This window comes from Temnothorax curvispinosus, unplaced genomic scaffold, assembly GCF_003070985.1.
Source record: "Temnothorax curvispinosus isolate PA1 unplaced genomic scaffold, ASM307098v1 QBEX01016327.1, whole genome shotgun sequence".
In the NCBI taxonomy this organism is placed as follows: domain Eukaryota; kingdom Metazoa; phylum Arthropoda; class Insecta; order Hymenoptera; family Formicidae; genus Temnothorax; species Temnothorax curvispinosus.
Genome location: NW_020226107.1, coordinates 383,120 through 404,188, shown reverse-complemented (window position 1 = coordinate 404,188; position 21,069 = coordinate 383,120). Strand labels below are relative to the sequence as shown.

The window sequence follows — 21,069 nt, the reverse complement described above, 5'->3', positions numbered from 1 at the left end:
TAATAGAATAAGGGTGTGATAGATAATAACCAAAATTTGAGATGTAGAAAATATAGCCTAATATCGCAATTGCAAATCACAACCAAAATATGTTTTAGAAAAAAACATCTTGACGAATTTTAATGACTAATACTTAAATACATTAAGAAATATAAAATAATATATCTCTTAGAAAAATAAATCATTAAAACGTGAGATATAACATATAAGTAAAAAATAAAAATAATAATTGGCTTACGAGGAGAGGTTTTTACAGTGTCAAACGAATTTGGGGGTAAGAAAAATTTCTTTCTACGTATTTTAAATGAAAGAAACGAATCTAGCTTTTAAAAATCTCTCCGGGAAGCGGAGTAAAAAACCTCTCCTCGTTAGAAGTAAAAGATCGATTAGATATACAACGCTGAGATATACAATACTTTATATTATGTAAATATATTATCAAAATAGGAGGCAATTTATAAGATAGGTTTATCATTTATATTATGTTTTAAAGTATAATTGTATGATATAGGCAGATTTTTATATTATCAGAAATTAATTTTATTTATTTTAATAACTAGACAGAAATGTTATGTTATATAAATATAATGCATATTGTAATGTGTACATACTTTTTATATTTTAAAATGCATTATTTTCGTAAAACTTTTAATATTGTTCATGTGTACTTTTAATAAATTATATGTATTATGTTTTATATAATGTAACTCATTCCAGTTACTAAATGTGCTTAGCTAAATGCATTTAGCAGATAATTCGAGCAATAATCAAAAAGCTTATTAAAGCTCATTAAATATAATTTGTACAAGTTATTTAATTTAATAATTACTGCAGATTTTTAATAATGTACCTATGTAATTTATGTGAGATATAATATATACACAATTTCTTGGAAGAAGATTTCAGTATATTGCAAACAGAAGAAAGATCAAAATTAAAAAGCATGGAAGCTGGATAATTCTCTTACAATGAAAAGAAAAAGAATCATCTTAAAACGCTTATAATTTCATTAGAATACTAAACAAATAAAACTGCGGTTTTGTTGAGCACGGTTTTCCTTTCGAAGTGGTCATTTCTTTTATTTCAAAAGAGGTCAAAATGCACCACTAGTATATATTGCGATGGCGCCAGTGCGTGTCCATTGCAAGCACGTGGAAGTTACAGAGGTCGCCCTGAGAATCGCGAGCTTTCAAACTCCGCAGCAGTCAGTCGCCAGCCGCCCGTGCTGTATCAACCGGGAGTGGTATATTCTTTATCTCGCAAAATTTGTTTTCTGTCATTATTATAAGGCTTACATATAATATTCAAACCGTCAGATTTTCGTTGGGGTGAGTGACAAAGATAATCGATTTGATTGATCAGTTCTTATGGAAATTTTTCACTTATAAGACACATGAGTGAGAAGACGCACAGATAAGTTAATCATCACGTATCTTATTATTTGCAACAAATTTCTCGTGAATTTTGATAGATTCTTTTTATCAAATGTGAATGAAAAGAAGAACAGTTTGTAACCGATAGTGAGTAAAATTACAGTAGTCAACAATGATCACATACACACACACATACACACACGTGAGATCAATAAAAACGTTAACCGCATATGCACTGCTTAATTACGGTTTCTCCTTTTGTCCAAGCGCGTTGCTTGTTACGAGTTAGTTAATTAGTTGGCTGAGCGTTAGCAAAAAAGTGCAAGACAGTTCAAGTTGTAATAATTTCAATTTATATCTGTTAGTTTTTTGTAATAAACTAAACAATAATAAATAGATATTAATTATTTATACTTTGACCATGTATGTAATTCATACAATTTAAAAGCTGGACAAAAAACCTTTTTAATTCTAAAATTGAATAAATAATTAAGATAACCATTTTTTTATCATTGTAAGTTTATATTCTTAAAATTTTTTATCTTTGTAAAATCACTTTTTTATGATTGTTCAATGTACAAATAATAATTATTTCTCCAAAATTGTGCTCAATTTACTTATTCGAAAATTTTGACGCCTTAAAGATTTAATTTTTACTTTTTTATTTAAACAATTTCAAGTACTTTTCGATTTTTCTGTAATACTTTACTGTGATTGTTGAACTGTGACTGTTTTTGTTAAATATTAACATGATAGCATAGCATAGCATATTTTTGAGAACGACGATGTAAAATAGTCGAAATTTATACAAAATTTAAATATTTGAAAGAATATGTAACACGGTCTCTCTAGGCAATTTTGCAAATTGCGTATGTTAAAACTCTGTCAAATAACACGTTTTTAAAAATTTATTCAGCTCCAGAAACTACTAGTTTAAATGATATGATCGAAAAACGTCCGAGTCTGCATGATAATATTTTGATGTTGAAATGCATTTATTCGAGACACAGAGCAAAGCGCCAAACGTACGATTCTGCATTTTCTGAAAATTCTATCCTCCTGAATGATGCATATCTGCCGATAACGAACATTGCAGCTTCCTATAATCGATTTCACGTGCCACGACGAATAATGGTTGACACGATCAGCGATCCGTCCTATCCGTCTTCCTATGTAAATGATTCGGTACAAGGGACGGAGATCGTAAGCCATGCAGCCGTTCAATTTCCATCGTAGGTGTGCACGCCTACGAACGATCCGAGTTAAATGACAACGATGAAAACAACGGCATAATTAAAATTCATCGATTTATAGATCGCTCGACTATATACATAAATTGGACGGTGTTAAAATAACTCGAAGAATTATGACGACTAAAATATAATAATGTTTTATAAAACTTTTTTGTCATATTCTCAAGGCAGCTATTCGCAAATTAAATTAAATTATTATGCGACAAAATAGATTTATTAGCTTGAAATTGCATTATTTCGGGTATTTATCTTTTACATCTCTATATATGGGATTACCTAGATATATAGCCTTTCAATCCTAGCTACGCAAGGATATCAGCATCTTCCAACTAATCTACATTAATGCGCTTAGGAAGGGGAAGTTCTTGCAGTCAAGTTGTGCAACGTAGTCTCATCGGCAAAGTTGCTTTGTTACTCATTCGAGTTGAGAAATGACTAAATTCCTAATTTCGAGAATATGAATTATGTGGATATATATTCGTACGCATCTTAATAATATATTTAATAAAACTTCTCATAATTTTTTTTAAATCCTTTCTATTTCGTTTTTCGAAAATGTGCATAAATTTGATAATAAACGCGAATAAATTGAGATAGTTTTTAGCATTTTTCTTCTTTGGACCCTCCAAAAATGGCTTACACGCTGTGAGCCTCGAGTTCCTGATAATCTCGACGATAAATTCGATGTACTATCAAGGAGACGGGATACGTGCCAGCCTTGCTAAATGTCGGGCGTATACCCTGGATACAGACGAATGAGGCGCTTTCTGGATACGGAACCGATTCTGCTCCGTCTTGCTTTAAATGGCAAAGGATTGACCCGGATCAACCTTTTAAAGTTATACCCTGATAAACCACGCTCGAACAAAAGGTCGGCTGAGAAACCGTTCCGGTGATTCGATTGCACGTGAACGAGAGGTGTCCGTAAGATTTCTTACTCTTTACACTCGCTTTCCCTACTTTCTTTCTTTCAACTCCTACTGCATACGTCTTCATCGCAGTGCAACCCATTGTTCTTTCGTCTGCTCGCTAGATTTTCATGCCTGATCAATGTAGTTCGCTTTTAAATGTGCTCCGCGTGGAGCACATCGATCAGGCATTTCAGTTTGCACACGGATATCGACAGATTACGTCGACACATATTTCTTAAAATATACACTGCAAGAGAGTCGTTAATTTTGTATAAATGGGGCATGATTTCTTTCAAATATCAATAAATGCGCTAAATGTAATATAAAACGAGTAATGCCATGCATTTTTATAAACTTTTTATAAACTTTATAAATTTCTTTTTATTTTTATATCAGTTATTTTCCTATCTATTAACGTTTTTCATATTTTTTTTATTCCAGAAAAGTTGTGCAAAATATAAAATTACGCGTGATTCTCAATAAATGCAGACGTGTAAAAGATATTTAAATACAAGATTGAAACATTGAAACTAATATCTTTCCGATTCGATGCGTACAATGTTAACTTCAACCATTATAGGAAACTATACCTACAAACTAGGAACCGTTAATATCGGGGATCATGTCTTTAGCGCAGCGACTTACGACTCTCTAGTGGATTACCTATAATATGATTCGCCGATAAGTTCATTAATCCAACTAGCTTCTGTACCCAGGAAGAACACGGTTTTAATTAAAAACTTAATTCCACGACATTTACCCGAGGCGTAATCACACTGAATACGCGTGTATACTGTGTATTTGAGTTAGGCCGATATCCAAATAACGTAGTTATTATCTCGCAATTTTGCCGATAATTTGCCCACATTGTATAAATCGGGCATGCAACAAGCTTCTATAGCCTCGTCCCAATCAGCTCGTGATTGATGACGAGATCGCCACTAATAATCCGCGGGGGAGACTCCAATATACTGGCTACTCTAATAAATTGCGCGTATAATCAAATAAATAATCTTCGACATTACGAACGTCGCGACAACGTCGAACTTGACGGTAATTATTATTACTGCGAGAGCATTAACTCGATGAAGAATATCTCAACATTTTCACCGACTCGTAAATCGATGCTCTGTATAGCGAGGCACTATACAATTCTGGCACTGAAATCTCTGCAGCTTTCATAAGGCGGAAGTTTCTCTCTTTACGCTACACAGGGAGCGGAGATTGAATTATTTTTCTTTTCCCGTTCCGAAAGGAGAGTCGCTCTCAGAAAGTAAACAATTACGTGAGAAAGTAAACGGACTCGCGACTGTGACAATTGTACTAGGTTTATGCGAAGATATTTTGAGAACGTTGACATCGCACCAACGTTATCAATAGTCAAATTGTTCGTGTAATTCGCCGTTCACCAATAACCGCTTAGCTGACTTTTAGCTTTGTTAAACCGACAGCCGCAAGAAATCGTGTTAAAGAGTTAAAGTAGTATCTCGTACGAACTTGGAAAACTCATTTACTTTTTGTTAACACGCTCCTTTTGATGCTTGAATGTGTTTGCGTAAAAGTCGTGTAATAAAACATGTAAAAGACATGTAATAAGCTGCGCTAGCATTACAAAGGGATTCTTTGTGCTAATGCATATAAAGCAGAATCTCGGAGCCGAATTTGAGCGACAAATACTCTGACAAATTTTTCTCTTGCAAAAAAGTTTTGCGATAAAACGAACGGATGATAAATGGCTCTTCCGCCGGAACGTTACGTCCGAAAATACTCGAATTTATGCGCCCTACTATTATAGATATATAGCAATTAGTTGTCATTTGCGAGACTGGAATAACATACGATCGTAACACATCCCCTTTTGTTCGCGAGCTTCTCGTACCAATTCACTCTCCCGTCATTAACCCTTTCCTCTGCGTTTCGTGTATTACTATCGATCGCAGCGTTTGAGCTATTTAGCGTACCTACCAAATCGCTTTTTCTTTCTTTTACTTTTATTCTCTCTCCCTCTCACTTTTTCTTTCTTTTGCAACATTGAGCACATCGCTCACGACGATTTATCGAGAGTCAATGCTTACCTTACAGCTACCTTATTAACGTAATTCAAATAATCGTGATTATTTCCGTTGAACGTAACCAAACATCACCATTCACCGCCGTAAACGCCAGAATTGTACCTCCAGTTTAAAGAACAAGGCTTTAAAATTACAAAACTCGCTACCGCACGTGTAAGTCTCTCGCTTGGTCTCCTGCCGCGTTTCTTTTCCGGTATCGGTAACCTGACGGCTGCAACGTGACATCACGAGCGGCGAGCAAGATCGATCGATCCGGAAACGTGCCGCGCGGGTTGTACTCCCGCGAGATCCGAGTCGAGTCCTCTGCAGACCCTTTGCTACACAGAGAGCCCTCATAGAACTCGAATCTCTTGAAGCGCGTCTCGAGAAAGGCCGATATACAAGTGCGGGGAGACGAATAGAACAATCGTTCTTTTGCCTCTCAAATTCGCACAATGTTTTCCATCGTCAGACCGTAAAAGACTATTAATACGAAGAAAGACCAACTTAGAGAAAAGGATATTTTAGTTTTTTAAATCATTTATTATCCTAAAGTGAAGCTAATATGGGGAATGTAATCTATATTGTATTCAGAAATACCGGAAATTTTTGCTCATAATCTTCCTTTCATTCCGTCGAGGAAGATTTAATATAACTTCAACAATCGCTAAAATGATCTCATATCTTAATAATGCTTTTGTCTTCACCAATCTCATTGTTAAACTTAGGTGACAACACGACATGTTGTATATAATGTTAAGCAAGTGTGTTAGACACAGTTTATACAGAAATATCGTGACAATTGCGTCGTTGAGATATATATCCTTGAAGCTAATTCAGTGTTAAATATATATAAATAATATTTTACATTTATATAGATATTATTTTCACTGCATAACTGAGGATATTATAGAAAAACATCTGTATGATGTTTAGGATGTTTAGGATTGCAAATGTTTAGGATGTTTAGGATTGCAAAATGTGAAAAAGTATTGAAAAAGTTAAAGAAAGAGAGAATGATTGAAAAATAAGAATCTTAGAATTTTCTTTAACAATTTTTTTCTATTGAGTTGCATAATTGCAAACACAGTTTCCAAAAGTTATCTAAATATAAACGTGATTTATTAAAAATATATTTATATTGTGTGTATATAATAGAGAAAATGTGCAGCAAACCACTTCGTTCATCAACTGCGGTTTCAACAATAAGTTACGTGATTCGTCGCATCATAAATATCAGTGGGAAACGACTTCCTGGAACGTTATAACGGATTCCGCACTACTTCCAAAGCCGAAAAGCAGTATCGTTACTCCGGAGGAAATCTTTGGAAGTCGCACATGTTGCGACGCCACAGCTATTGGCAATATCTCGCTGTTGTGCGCACGTGAATTATTTTACTGAACCTGGTAAATATTTCATTCGCCGTTTTTGAACGTACCGAACTTTATTCTCTCTACCATGCTATAAAAATATGTAAGAAAAATAAAATAATAATTATGTCATATACTGAAAGCCGTAATAATGTAGATTTTCATGTTAAATATTTTAATGCACATTATAATTAGCAGTAAATTTCCCGTAAATGGCGTATAGAAAGTTATTGTTAAGTCAAATCTTACTTTTGAAAATTTAGCAACATCCGGAACACCCTCGCAAAATACAAGCAGTTATAAAGCAATTGCTATTAAATGAGTAGCAATTAAAAGAGCGTGCTTTTCGCCGCTCTTGATAGGGGCAAACGTGCGGAGAGATTTTAGCGCGCATTGAAAGCACGCCGGATATCACTCGCACAATAATGGCAAGATTTGCATTGCAAATCCTCTCACCTTGTTATTCGGACACAATAATCCAGCCGCCTACCAGGCCAGATTGGTTGCGCATATCTCAAGATGAAAATCCCGAAGGCGCCCGATCGCCTATATCTTCTTTCCTGGATAGAGATAGCAATTTCTGCTTTACGGTCACAAACTGGCTGCAGGTGAATCCCCGAGAAACTGCAAAAGTTCCGCTGCCTAGCTCTGGTGTTACCACTCTCTTCCCTTCTAACTATCCGATGTATTACCTGCTTGTTTCTTCTTCGCTCCGTATCTCCTCTCTTCCTCTTCTCCTCGGTTTTCCTATATACTTCCATTTCTCTCCCGCTCTTGACAAATGTTCTACATCTCTGCGGCCAGGAATATGCCAATATTCTGTCGAAGAAATCTAACGAGCTAAGCTTCATAACATCAATTCTATTAGATGCGTGAACGCCTTCGAAAACAATATATCCAAAGTTTGTCGAGAGAGTTGGCTTATAGGTTCTCGCTTAAGTTCGAGAACTTACGCGAACATCACCGCGGCGTTTGTACCTCAAATTGTTGCGACGTGAATGGTAACAGTCATCCCTAAATACTTTTGCATTATTTCGTCAGTTAAAATTAAATTTACGACAGCTATTTAAAATTTTTATGAGACAGGTCGGACTACTTTTACGTAACAATGCGCCATTTAAATTTTTGTATCAAATAAATTATATATTATACTACGACAAAAGATACATTGCATTAGTTTCATACAGTGGAATGCTTAGCTTTCTGGGAACACCTAATGCAATTTTACTAATGAACGCGAAATTACAGAATATTACGAGCTTATATTTTACGTTTTTATATTAAACTATGCTTATTACACGTACATACATACAAGATTATAAACAGGCAAGTGCGAAATTCGATGCGCGAGATCTACCAGTTGAAAATTTTATTACAGCGATTAAGCGCGGTGTTCCGAAAATAATTGCGCAATTATTTTATAACAGAGCTCTCCCTTTCTTCCCTTTTAATGCAAGTTTTATGTCCACGTTGATTTCGAACGACACTCAATTTTTGTGACGTACATATTTTAAATTGGACGCCATAAATTAATTATTAGGTTGTTTTGTTAAACATATATTTGTTGTGCACTTAACGTAATAACGTAATCAATATTACGCCAACGACAAACTTAAGTGAATCTACGATACTGACGATCTGTCTCTTGATGACACCGTACGCAAATGTTATGCTGAAATAAAATTCTCTTCCATCCACTTTATTATCCTATCCATCGTATATCGAGATAAAAAACACGCGATACTTATAGGTAAAATTGTAAGAAAGTTGCGCCGAAAGCGACATATTTTCATTTTTCTTCAGTAAATTTCCCGTGAGAAATAAATGAATTTTTTTCAAAAGACAAACTCGCGTCCCTTTCGCGCGTTTTCCTTTTCGTTTGCTATTGTATATCCCGGCCTTTGAATATGGATTTAGGAAAAGGAGGATGCCTCGCAGGATAATAAAATAATATATTTCTAGGGCGCGCGCGCGCACACACATCTAAATTCTCACTTGTTTCGGATGTCATCATCGCATTTTTCTTGTGTGTGCGTTGTCCACAGTAACTTCCATTTTCGTTTATTTCCGCGCGTTACTCGACGAGAGGTGCACATACACAAACAAAAGCAATATAGAACAATGTACGCACTGCGGCAGCAACGACGAGAAATAACATAATCGATTCAGATTCTGGTAGTCTCTTTGTTAAATTTTAATTTAATAAGAAAAACGAACGTAATGTTTCCAGTTATTTAATTCTTCTCTTCTTACACGACACAAAAAGCTAAATTATTTGTTAATAACACTGTCAGTATTAATTTCGCAAAATATATTGTACAGATAATCATAAAACTATAAAAAAATAGGAAACTCTTACATAAAAAAATAGTTTACGTTGTGCAAACGTAAAGTGAAAGAAGTGATTATTTCTTGATTATTGATTAGTCGGTTTTTTCAACGCAATCGTTTTCTAACTTATCTATTTTTTATTTATCTATTAATTTAATACACACATTACTATATAGTTGTACCCTTTATTTTTCAAGAATTTAATTGTGTTTTATATTCACGGCGTATTCAGATTGTATGGATGCGTGGTATCCCTTCAGCAATGTTTGGATTTCAGAACAAAGGGGAAAAGAAAGATCGGATACCGTGCGAATACATCATAGGCTTTCCAACAATTCCGACTGCATTTCAAAAACCACGGGGGATGCGAAGTCCGACGGGCGATGACAGGATCAGCGTGGGGGTCGAGGTTCTGCCTCGTATTGGCGGCAATCACAATCGTTATCGCCAATTATCCACGGCATCGCGACAGACACCTGCGCGAGCAGCTCGTTAACAGCCACAAAGTCACCAGGAATATCACTCAACTGCAAGGTAACTGCGTTACACAGCGATACAATTCGTAGGTTCCACCTGATACGAATACCATAGTTTTTTCATAAATACCGAAGCAGAACGTAATTAAAATAAAACATTACCGATGAGTTGCTTTGTTTCTCATAGCGTTTTTACTGTAAAAACTAATGATAATTTGACTATTGATAAAAATTTTTTAAATTAAACAGTAAAACATTAAACACTAGAAATATGTGAACTGACTTTCACATTGGAACAATAAAATTGCACTCATCAGTGCGCACCAGTGTTGCACTAGTTTTCCCAATAGAAAACGCTGTTTTTTCTGCGAATGTAATTATTATGTTTTTATCTGCGAATTTATAGTTCTAATAAAGAAAGGAAAAGTAGAATTCAATTGGATTTGTGCCGTGTAAATGCGTTAGAGAATTGTGGCACGTGAATGTCTTAAGCATATTGGCCCACGAATATATCTCAGACTATCGCGCCGAATAATTTCCTGCACGTCGTAACATAATAAACGTCGCGCAGAAATTTGGAATCAAAGAGCAGGAAACTTCGGGTTTAATTACCTACTCTGAAGTTGAACACACTACGTGGCTAAGCCGAGAAACCGAGCCGTAAGAGTGATTCGTTTAATGTTAAAGTTAGTCGCACTTTCATGCACCTCACTTGCGCCGAACTTGCGAGGGTGGGAAAGTTTCGATAACATGTAAAATTTTACGACGTGATGCGGTTTGAGGTGATTAGGTTTTTTTTTACACACTTTGAAAGCGTATGTCGAACTATCGTGGTTCTATCCGAGAGCAAAAGCTGTCGATTGACGATGAGCTGCAAGAAAAAAAAAGAAGAGAGCATCGTCAACCTATTTCGGATCTTTTTGTTCGTGAACGAGCGTCGAAATTATTCTCCGTTATTTGCTGCGATTGGTAAATTACACATCGAATGGCTACATTGTCGATTTCCGATGGACTACAATCTCGTATCCTATATTAGCTTGACCGTGCGGATATTTACTTTCGGTGGATGCTTGCGCTCGGCTTTTCCGCCGAGAGCCAGTAAGAAGATGTACATTCGTCCTACATAGCTTTATAGTAGTTCCCGGATTTCAATGCTGAACCGATTAGACTTTAAAGAGTCGCTCGCTGCAGTCGACCGTTGTGCAGAACGCTCATGCAAGTACAATTTCAGGCTTTCATAGCAGTATGTGAAAAAAATTGTGCACGCCCGAGAGACGAGCACGTCATTTAAATTTCTTGTTGTTTTTTTTTTCGATGCTTACTAAAACGTCAAAAAATTCCGAGCATTAGAATGCTTGAGGCAAGGTACACAAAAGTATGTAAAAGTGCACACGTATATTTTCCTATCAATTCTTCTATATCAATTACTAATTTGTTTATTAAAACAAATATCTATTTCTTTCTCTGTAAAATATACAAACACGTAAATTCTGTTCTGTACGCGGAAAGAACGATTTTGCTAAAGTATCTAAAAATTTAACTATAGATACAGATCTGAAAATATTTTTGTTAGACCATCAAAATAATTATGTGAAACACTCAAATTGATTGCTAAAATGTCAAAATTTTTTACAGCATTATCATCATACTTCAGCGACCTACTATAATTATTTTGATGGTGCAACAAAATTATTTCAGATCTGTATCTAGCTAAATTTTTAGATATTTCAGCAAAACTGTTCTTTCCGTGTAATAATTCGCATCATATTAATAATAAATTGTTTAGAGTAATATATACAGTAGCCCATTCTCAGAACCTCATGAAAGTTTAACCTTGTCGCACCGTTACGACCATTTTTCTGAAGTCGCACTTAAAGTAATGCAGCGCAATCTTGTCAAGCGCTTTGAAAGAATCATCACCACGGTCGCTGTAAATGTAACTTTATAAGTTCAAAAAAAAAATTGTTTTAATGTTTCTATCCTAAAAATACAATCTCCTTCACCTTATGCAGTTCACTTTATGCAGCTTTTATGTCTGTTAAGTTAGCACCCCCTCCCCCACAAAAACCGGAATAACACATATGCAGAAATTAAGTGCTCTTTATATGCTAATTATGTGCTCTATTCACGATTTTTGTGCTCAAACGGTTTCGCGGAAAATCGCAATTGAAAGTGGGGATGCTGGCTTAACGTAAGCACCCCCACTCATTAAAATTACATATAAAATAGAAAACTCAATATGCTAGAATTATGTGCTTTTAAATGCCTCAAACAAAATTAGTCTATCTGTAATAGTTTAAAAGATATAGGGAAAACCGGGGCTAGTTGTCACACTTTTCAAATACTGATTTTAAAAAAAATGTTAACAATATTTTATAATATTGTATACTACTTTATAATGCAACTACATCCTTTAGGTGTAAGAAAAAAATGTTAGACTTGTATATATTTATACACAAAATGGTTATTTAATTCTAAGCAAAGCCGTGAAAATGTGACAACTTACCCCATACCCAGGGTTGGTTGTCACATGACTCTGGATTGATTGTCATGTATCGTTTATGTAGAGGAAACATACGACAAATGGTTCCTGTTTTAATATTTTATTAAAGTTAATGAGAGTTTTTGGTAACTTAATAATATATTGCAGCATAAATTAAACAAAAAATTAATAATTTTCATAAACTTTGTAATATAATTCTCATAAACTTAAAGTAAATGAAAGAATAATCATTCTCATAAACTTTGTAATACTTTCATAAACTTTGAGTAAATAAAAGAATAATAATTCTCATAAACTTTGAATCCCATCTCATTTGAGACAACTTACCCTGAACGGTTATTTTGAACAAAGAAGATTATATTTATAAACTATGTTGCAATAACTAAATACATGAAAAATTATCTAAAACTATAATATTTCTTATGACTAAACAGAAATTACGACTAGTAATTGGATTGTTTGTAGACATAAATACTAAAATCTGATATTTAATCTATTAAACCCTTGTATGAGATATAAATATTTAAATAATTTTTTGATATTTTAATTCTTTTATTAATATAATTATGCTATACATATTAAAAGTTAATTAATCTTTTTCTTAGTAACTACTGACATTTTCATAAGATTAAATATCATTTTTAACGATTTGCAAATAATTATTAGTGTACAAAATAACGTTACAAATATGGCAATTGATAAAATTGCTATAACATCCATTTCGGATTTTTTATACCAAGGTTCATCAGCGATACTGCTACGAAGATGAGAAGCACCTTTATGACGAATGACGAATTCAATCCACCAAATTACATGTTCCAAAGGATCATAAGGTTTATCTTCATTTAGTACTTTAACTTCGAGCATTCTTTCTTTATATCTAGAGAAAAGTAATAATTTTATATAAAAAGATCATGAAGAAAAGTAATATATTTTATATGAAAGAAAATGCATTACTTTACAATTGCATTTTGATTATAATTATATGAGAATTATGTATGTGTAAGATATAATGTTGCGTAGAAAATTAGACATTTCTTTAAAATAATTAGATTTCTACGAAAATAATTAATTACATAACACAAGAGAATGCTTATGTAAAAAAAAATGATTACCTTTTATCGGTCAATATATCTATTATGGATCCGTTCAAATTTTCTCTTGATATATCCATAATATTTAAACGTTTTGCAACTCCTAAAGATACCATTTTATTAACTTGAGTATACTGATCAATTAGCATTGGTAATCCTAAAAGTGGTACTGTATAATAAACGGCTTCTTCTGTACTTTGAAGTCCACCTTGATATATGAATAATTTAATGTTTGGATAAGCTGCAAAATGAAAAACGGAGCGAAATGGCTAATGAAGAGATACGTATAAACATATATTTTTATTAATCTGATTAAATTATGGCACTATATATTTACCGAGAATGCTCTCTTGAGGAACCCATTTAGCGGTATAGATATTGTCAGGTTTATTTGGCAATTCGCTGTCACATTTCCATACAACTTTGTATGGTAAACTTGCAAATACATCTCGAAATACGTTTCGTATATGCTCTGGAAACGTTGATGTTAAGACATTTGTGCCTAGACTCATATAGATAAATCCATTCGGTGCATCTGCTATAAATTCTTTCAAGTCCTGAAACGAAATAATTATTCGATTTTTATACTATATTTGAGAAGAAAAAATATATTGTACATATGGAAATTGATTTTAAATATAAAGCAAATAAAATGTATAATTTTTCAAACAATGAATTTTTAAGAATATACATAGTTTGAAACGTTTGAAAGCAATGATTACCTTTGGTAAAGCCGCGGGTTTTTTTGAAATATGAAAATTTCCAAGTACTAAAATATTAGGCATTGTCGGTCTAACAAACGAGAGAGCTTCTTGTTGACTGTGGAAAACAAGACTCATGTTTCTTTCCATATCTCTTATGTGTGGTATATTTTTTCCGAGATATTTTTCTGCTATCGCTTGCTGTTTAGGGTAATGATAATTTATTGAGTAATATATGTGATACCACTGACGAATAAAATTCTTTATCCTCCGCCACAATGACAGATTTAAACCGGTATCATCTCCTATTTCCCAATTCGAAGTATGTGATGACAGAACAGGTGCACCGAGTTGATAATAAAGTGTATTACGCAATCCGAATGATGACACACCTGTAAATAAATATAGAATAAGTTATGTAAACGTGATTAATTTAAACAACATTTGAGTTTAGAAAATTGTGTAAATAATATCTTTATAAAGATATACGCACATGCCAAGATAACTTTTATGTTTCTTTGGATTATTTAATGATGATGCAAAGAGAATAAAAAATATCTTGACATTAAACCAGGTAGATAATGACATTATATTTTTTAACTAATTTTATGGACATAAAACTTATTTAAATAAAATATAAATAAGTAAAGTAAATAAATTAAATAATATGGGGTTTAAATGTACGAAGGTACAGGATATTAAAAATTTTTAAGTTGAAATAATTTATGGCTTTCTTCAATGTTTTCGCTAATATAAAATGAATTTTAAATAACACATTTGTGTAAAATAATTTCATATATATTATTATTCTTACCTATGAGAGGTGCATTAAATCTATGCGCCAAAGTATAGAAGCTAGGTACTTTTACAGTTTCTACAATTACTAAGTCGAATTTTTCATCACTATCCGGTGCATACATCTTACGTACTTTTGGATGCTTAAAAATGTTTTCTGCTACATCTCCACACGCAGGCCATATTTGTGTGCGTGATGTACTTAACCACTCATGAGTCCCCGCTATAACGTTTTTGGCAAAATTTAATTCCATTAACTGGTAGTTAGATTGAAAGTTGATTTCTGTCAAATTGGTTAAACTAGGATCATTGAGCGGATCTGTTGTTATAGAGACGACTTCGTGTCCTCTTTGGCTCAAAGCGATCCATAATGGTCGATAACAAATTTGGTGACTGTAGGATGGTATTGGAACAATAGCCAAGATCCGTGCAGTTTTTACTGGTGCCGCAATGTATAAAAAGCTTATCCAAAATATCGTTTCAGCAATCGGCTTCATTTTACGTCAATAATAAGCAGAGCATAGTAAACTTAATTATCATCGATGATAATTCAATAAAATATTCGTTCTTATTTGTATAATTGTTCTATTTTTTTATTCGTATAAAGTTCACATATTTCTTTATTAATAATGAATAATGATTTGTACACACGAAATATTTATTGCAATTAAATTTTGAGCAATATTGCAGTGCGCTTATTTTCAAAAGTGCATATTTGATATCTATAGCAAATAATCCATTCCGCAAATAGGTTTTTTTTGCACTAGACTGCACTAAAACTTCTCTTCTTGCTTTTGCCAAATATCAAACATATACTTATTTCACTGTAAGTACAGAGTTCACTTAAGTACAGAACAGTGTACACTAGTTTAGCTGAAAAGCAGATCTTATTTGTTTTCCCAAAATAGATGAAATAATTAATTATTGGTACAAAGTTATTTCTTACCTATCAAGTACGTATAATCAATTACGTATCAAAAGTACGTAACAACTTCAGAGATCTTCATTCACACTTTATGACGTGCAACTGCGCGCAAAAATATATTTGAATTATACAAATATACTCATCTGATTACTAGAATGAGGTTTTAAGTAAATCATGCACTACTTAAAAGACTTAGGCCTGTATTTATAATTGTTATTCACATCTCAAGAGCGTATCAGGTGAGATACTCAAAATTGCGTTTTACATCTTGAAACGCAGACAGTTCAATAGTTATGTTTTGATTAGAGATTAACTGAAACTTTATTTATAATTATATTTTGTTAATATTAATAAACTCAATCTCTTTTCAAGTTATTTATAAACCATATTTAAGTGATACACAATTTTCTCCGACTCAATATTTAATTGATGTTTTTTTCTAAAAAAAATGACTATTAAACTATCAAAAATAGATTTTAGATCACATCTCAAAACAATCTACAGCTAAGTTTCTCTCACTTAAACTACGATTACAAAAATAATGTATCAAATATCTCAAATTGATTCTCAATCAAGATTCATCTATTAAAACATATCACGACTCAAAACTCACTTCAGGTTTTCAACAGAAACACGACTTTATATACGGGCCTTATCGAAGCTTGCATTTACATTTAGAATACATATTCAAAATGTATTATTAATAATTAATAAATCTAAATATATTAGCAATATTGATAGTTGATATATTTAATTATAAATATTCAATATAATGTTATCTATATATAATTTACAGCTTATTAGTAGTCTCGCTAGATATATAATTAGACATACTGCTGTTCAAATACGATTTTACGTACATAAAAAAAATATAGATTTTTTTACGTATATCTTTTAAACTATTACAGATAGACTAATTTTGTTTGAGACATTTGAAAGCACATAAAAAGCACATAATTCTAGCACATTGAGTTTTCTATTTTATATGTAATTTTAATGAGTAGGGATACTAGCTTACGTTAAGTCAGCACCCCCACTTTCAATTGTGATTTCCCCCGAAACCGCTCGAGCACAAAAATCGTGAATAGAGCACATAATTAGCACATAAAGAGCACTTAATTTCTGCATATATGTGTTATTCCGGTTTTTTGTGGGAGAGGCGTGCTAACTTAACAGATATGCAGCTTTTACTGTTCGCCATACATTTTACACGTTTATTTTTCAATATATATTTATATCCTGCTATCTCGTGTGTGATACTGATGCTCCTGTCAAGACGAGAAAGTCGCGACGAGTATAAGCCCGGAGTTCACCCGATGAAATATTCAATTCAAAACTCGTTTGGTGACTTGTCATTCGACTGTAGCACATGGCTTTGCACGCGTGAATGTTGGCTGCGCACACACATACACACATACAAACTGTCTCATGCTATTTACAAAGTTTGTCGTTGCCAATCCACGCCATACATTTTACGACTTCGACATAACACCGTACTGAGAATCGTAAATGAAATCTTCCCATTCTTTCTCGCTGGAATCCCCTTATACTTACGGGCTAAACAATGACTTCTTTTTTTTAAATTACGATTGCAAAAGATCTTTCAAAATAGAGCAATTTCCCAAATTTTTTATACGGTCTTATTATTCGACTAGATCTAATATTTACTCAATATATAGATTCCTGATCGCATTGACATAACAATTGGTTTACAGTAACGCTGACGAGAATCTCTGTGTAGTATTTGATATATCAAAGGAAACAACGAGACACCAGGTACAGACGGTTATTGTGTACCGAACTTCTGGTTTGTAATGAAGCGTACAGGTACGAGACACGTACGTGGATGCGTAGCAGGAAGCGAATCTGACCATGCACGTTTGACCTATTTGTCACACTGCGGAATTACAGATCTCTCTCATATGCATTCATTTGTTATTAGGCTCAATCAAAGTGGAAATAGACATAGCAAGCATAGTGTTATAAAAAACATATAAAAAATTCGAAAAAAATGACAATGTGAATTAATAAATAAAAACAAGTCACCGTTATCACCATCAATTTGATAATTAAAAATTAAGATATAATAAAAAAATTCGACAAGATTTCTGTAAGAAACAAGCAATGTACTTTTTGAACCTTATCAGGATATAATTAAATTACGCAGAAATTAAACTCTTCCTTCCGTTCCTGAAGCGCATTTGTACATTGAAACTCTTCCTCCAGTGTGGAAGTAGCAATCCAATTACAGCAGCTAATTTTAATAGTGTAAGTTATACGAGAGAGGTGAAATTGCATAAATACTTGGATGTGCAACGTCAAGGTACCGCAATGATAGGGGAACGGGGAGAGGACCGCGCACAGAATTACGGACACGTTGGGTTTAATATCGTTCGAGGGGGAAGGTTACCTTGCGGATTACATACAAAGTTTCGTCGTTGCAGGCAAGCATGTCATCTTGCTAGATTTGCTACCTGTCCGCGAGTATCCTTTGTCGAGGGATAAAACTCGCGAAAGGGATAACTTGTCATCTTAATAAACTGTTGACCTTGCGATATTGGTTTTCGCTTGATTGATAGGTCATATCCTTCCATTACTTATGAGAGTAATTACAACTTTCGCGACGGTGTCCTTTGTGACCTATAATTTAGGAACAACGTTGCTGCACCGCCAAGTTTCTCAACGTCGTCGTGCCTTACCGGCGAGCAGCCGGCGTATAATTTAAGAAAGAAATTTTTGAAAGGATTTTATAAAATAATTCCGTGTATAAATCAATACATTAAAGAATATTAAATATTATTACGTGAGTAAATAGCATAAAATGTACGATAAACTCAAATATTGTTTAAATTATGGTTTAAAAACTTGAGCTCAAAACAGTTGTACGCGCATTTTCTTTCTGCACGAAAAGTCATCGTACAACTTTTCGCAGTCGAACGCTGGGTCCAACTTATACGCATTCCTCCGACCCGTAATTGGATTCACGTCGGGCACAAAGTACGAGAAACTCGCAAACGTCGTCTCATTTCGACGGTGGGTTCGCGGGAGCATCAACAGAACTGGTACTGGCCGATGAAAAATGAGCGACAAGACGAATGGTAGCATCTTCGGCGATGGTAACATTCTTGCCATAAGGCGATGTAGGGAAACAAATGGTCTTTTGGATGTATATTTATTACGTCGCGCACGACCTCGATTGTGGAGTGCAGTCGAAACCGCGCATCTCGGATTCGCACGAGCGGTGCCACGCCGCAAGGTAAACGCGGGAGAAAAGGGATGAGACAAAGGGAATCATAGACTTCTCCTCAAACGAACGTAGTGTGATGCGCGCGGCGTTTTTCGTAAAAAACCTTGTAAAATTTTCTACAGAAAATGGATGTAAAATGTGAGAACGATCAGGTGCATTTATACTCGTTACTTAAATTAGTAAAAATCGTATCTTTTTCTCGTGATATCTAATTATTGAGCGATTCGATGAATAGTATCGTGAGAGTGAGAAATTTCTACAGCATGCAAATAACGTCGTGTAAAAGTTTGCACAGGCACAATGAATTAGTAATTCTGACGACAAATATTTTCAGAGATCCTATTATCTGGGGTTATGACTCGCATACACCAGCGAATATTATTCGAGCCGATGGAACCCGGAGGTCGTTTGGGGACCTGATTTTCCCCGGACAACTGCAGAATTTATATTCGGTCACTTTAAGCGGCACGTTCGTTCCGCGTCCCAATTAAGACAGTTCTCGTCGCAATTAATGACTGCGAGACTGCGAGCTATCGTACGTCTGAAACAGAGGGTTTGCGACACTCAATTAAGATTGCACATAGATCGATAATAAAACACTTTTGCAAATACTTCAGTCCCGGTGTGTCTCGTAAAAGAAAAAGAAAGCAGATTCTCCGTTTGTGGGTTCAGCTGGTTCCCCATTAACGTTAATGAAAGAAGTGTATACAGTGATTTTGAACTTTTTCCATTATGTCAGATTCCGGATGTCTAATGGGCACACTCTTAATTAAAGTTGTTTTACTTGATTGCAGATTTCGTGATCGCGAAGATCCATTTATAATTTCATCGTCAAGAGTGTGTTTCGGGTTATTAAGAACCATCTTCGTAGGCGTAGGTATTAATACTGCCATGGCGCGTAATATGGTTTTCCTGCCTACGGGAACATCGATCGTATAACACAAAAGCGCATTGTGATGCACCGCAATATTACCGTATCTGCCGAACGCCCTTCGGAAGCCTGTAATGCTTTTTTAATGCCGTATTCGATGTGACCTGGATCCGGCCTCTGGTATATTGGATTATTTTACAATTTTTCAGGTCGATTTTTATTTATTATACGTAAAAAACGCGGTGTATACGGTGTCCCTACGCGTATTATCGGAATTCGTACAACGCAAAGACTTCCTTTCCTCAGCAAATTAAATTAATGCATTGCCGGATATAAAGACTGCGACTTGTAAAGTATTCCGACTGCGGATAACATTAAATTTTATGGCAATCGTTAAGGAAATCTCTCGCTCTTGCTTCTTTGCGCCTGGATTTACGGAGCTTCCCCTCTTATTCTCTCGCCTATGTATTTTTTGCATTTTATATTTCGTCGCGAATGATTAATATCGCGCACCGAATGGAGCTGCGGAAATCGTCGTTTGCGCTTAAACTGAGAAAAAAGGGTTTTATCCAACGCAGCTGTCGATACGCGTTTACGCGAACTGGATTATACGCGGAGCGTGTAACGCACAGCAGTCGCTTTAGTGGCACTAAAATCTCGGTGCCGGCTTACACGCACACATTGCATTCGAGCGGCAAGGCACAATCTGCGCTCTTGTAGGGATCGCAGAAATGCTCGGTTAGCTTTCGCGAAGCGCCAGAGCACAATTAAAAACGAAGACCCGTTATTCTCAATTGAGAATAACGCGGCGGGTAAGTGTTCCCACCGCAGGGGACATAAATCACTCGCTAATTCTTTCACGCGCCGCGTTTCGCAATCTTTTTGTTCGCATACGTGGCATAACTTAATTAATCTGAATTTTGAATAATCGTCAAAATGTATTTCAAAAACACATATTTTGGGAAAAAATAAAGTATCTTCTTGTTTCAGTATCGGATAAAAATTTTATTTATCTTAAAATAGTGAAAAATCTATAACAAATAAAAATCTATTACTAATAAATGAATACCTAATCGAACGTTAACTATGAATAAGTAAATAATCAAATATTTGCAACATATGTGAACATCGTATATATAAAAGTTAATCAGGGCAAAATACCAAAAA

The 21,069-nt window shown here is 34.4% G+C and overlaps 2 protein-coding genes across 11 annotated transcripts in view; one reads left to right on the top strand and one right to left on the bottom strand.

Moving 5' to 3' along the window:
• Positions 1 to 1,221: 1,221 nt before the first annotated feature.
• LOC112466549 (zwei Ig domain protein zig-8-like) overlaps positions 1,222 to 21,069 on the top strand; it is a 27,140-nt gene continuing 7,292 nt past the window's right edge. Inside the window, exons 1-3 of one of the 5 annotated variants that reach the window (XM_025034697.1) lie at positions 1,222 to 1,328; positions 6,747 to 6,995; positions 9,568 to 9,824. In XM_025034697.1, the coding sequence (XP_024890465.1) occupies positions 9,674 to 9,824 (151 nt within the window). In that variant the 5' untranslated portion in view covers positions 1,222 to 1,328; positions 6,747 to 6,995; positions 9,568 to 9,673. Of the gene's footprint in view, positions 1,521 to 2,047; positions 3,551 to 6,746; positions 6,996 to 9,567; positions 9,825 to 21,069 lie in introns of those variants that run through there. The other 4 variants (XM_025034701.1, XM_025034696.1, XM_025034698.1 and 1 more) reach the window with 4 other exon arrangements.
• On the bottom strand, positions 12,840 to 16,416 carry LOC112466548 (UDP-glucuronosyltransferase-like). Of its 6 annotated transcripts, none has more exons than XM_025034692.1 (7): positions 15,968 to 16,416; positions 15,806 to 15,886; positions 14,879 to 15,732; positions 14,086 to 14,456; positions 13,701 to 13,920; positions 13,385 to 13,604; positions 12,840 to 13,149 (listed from the first exon to the last, which is right to left on the bottom strand). In XM_025034692.1, exons 3-7 carry the CDS (start codon positions 15,354 to 15,356, stop codon positions 12,855 to 12,857), a joined length of 1,584 nt encoding a protein of 527 aa, XP_024890460.1. In that variant the 5' UTR covers positions 15,357 to 15,732; positions 15,806 to 15,886; positions 15,968 to 16,416; the 3' UTR covers positions 12,840 to 12,854. The 6 variants fall into 6 exon arrangements, with proteins under 6 accessions (XP_024890460.1, XP_024890461.1, XP_024890459.1 ...); XM_025034693.1 differs by having other exon boundaries at positions 15,977 to 16,416; XM_025034691.1 differs by having other exon boundaries at positions 16,006 to 16,416.

Excerpts from the sequence above, each read along its gene's own strand:
- LOC112466548 (XM_025034690.1), bottom strand. The coding sequence starts at position 15,356 with ATGAAGCCGATTGCTGAAACGATATTTTGGATAAGCTTTTTATACATT. Across the intron at positions 14,457-14,878 it reads ATTTAATGCACCTCTCATAG|GTGTGTCATCATTCGGATTG; the intron begins GTAAGAATAATA and ends ATTTATTTACAG. Across the intron at positions 13,150-13,384 it reads GATATATTGACCGATAAAAG|ATATAAAGAAAGAATGCTCG; the intron begins GTAATCATTTTT and ends ACTTTTCTCTAG.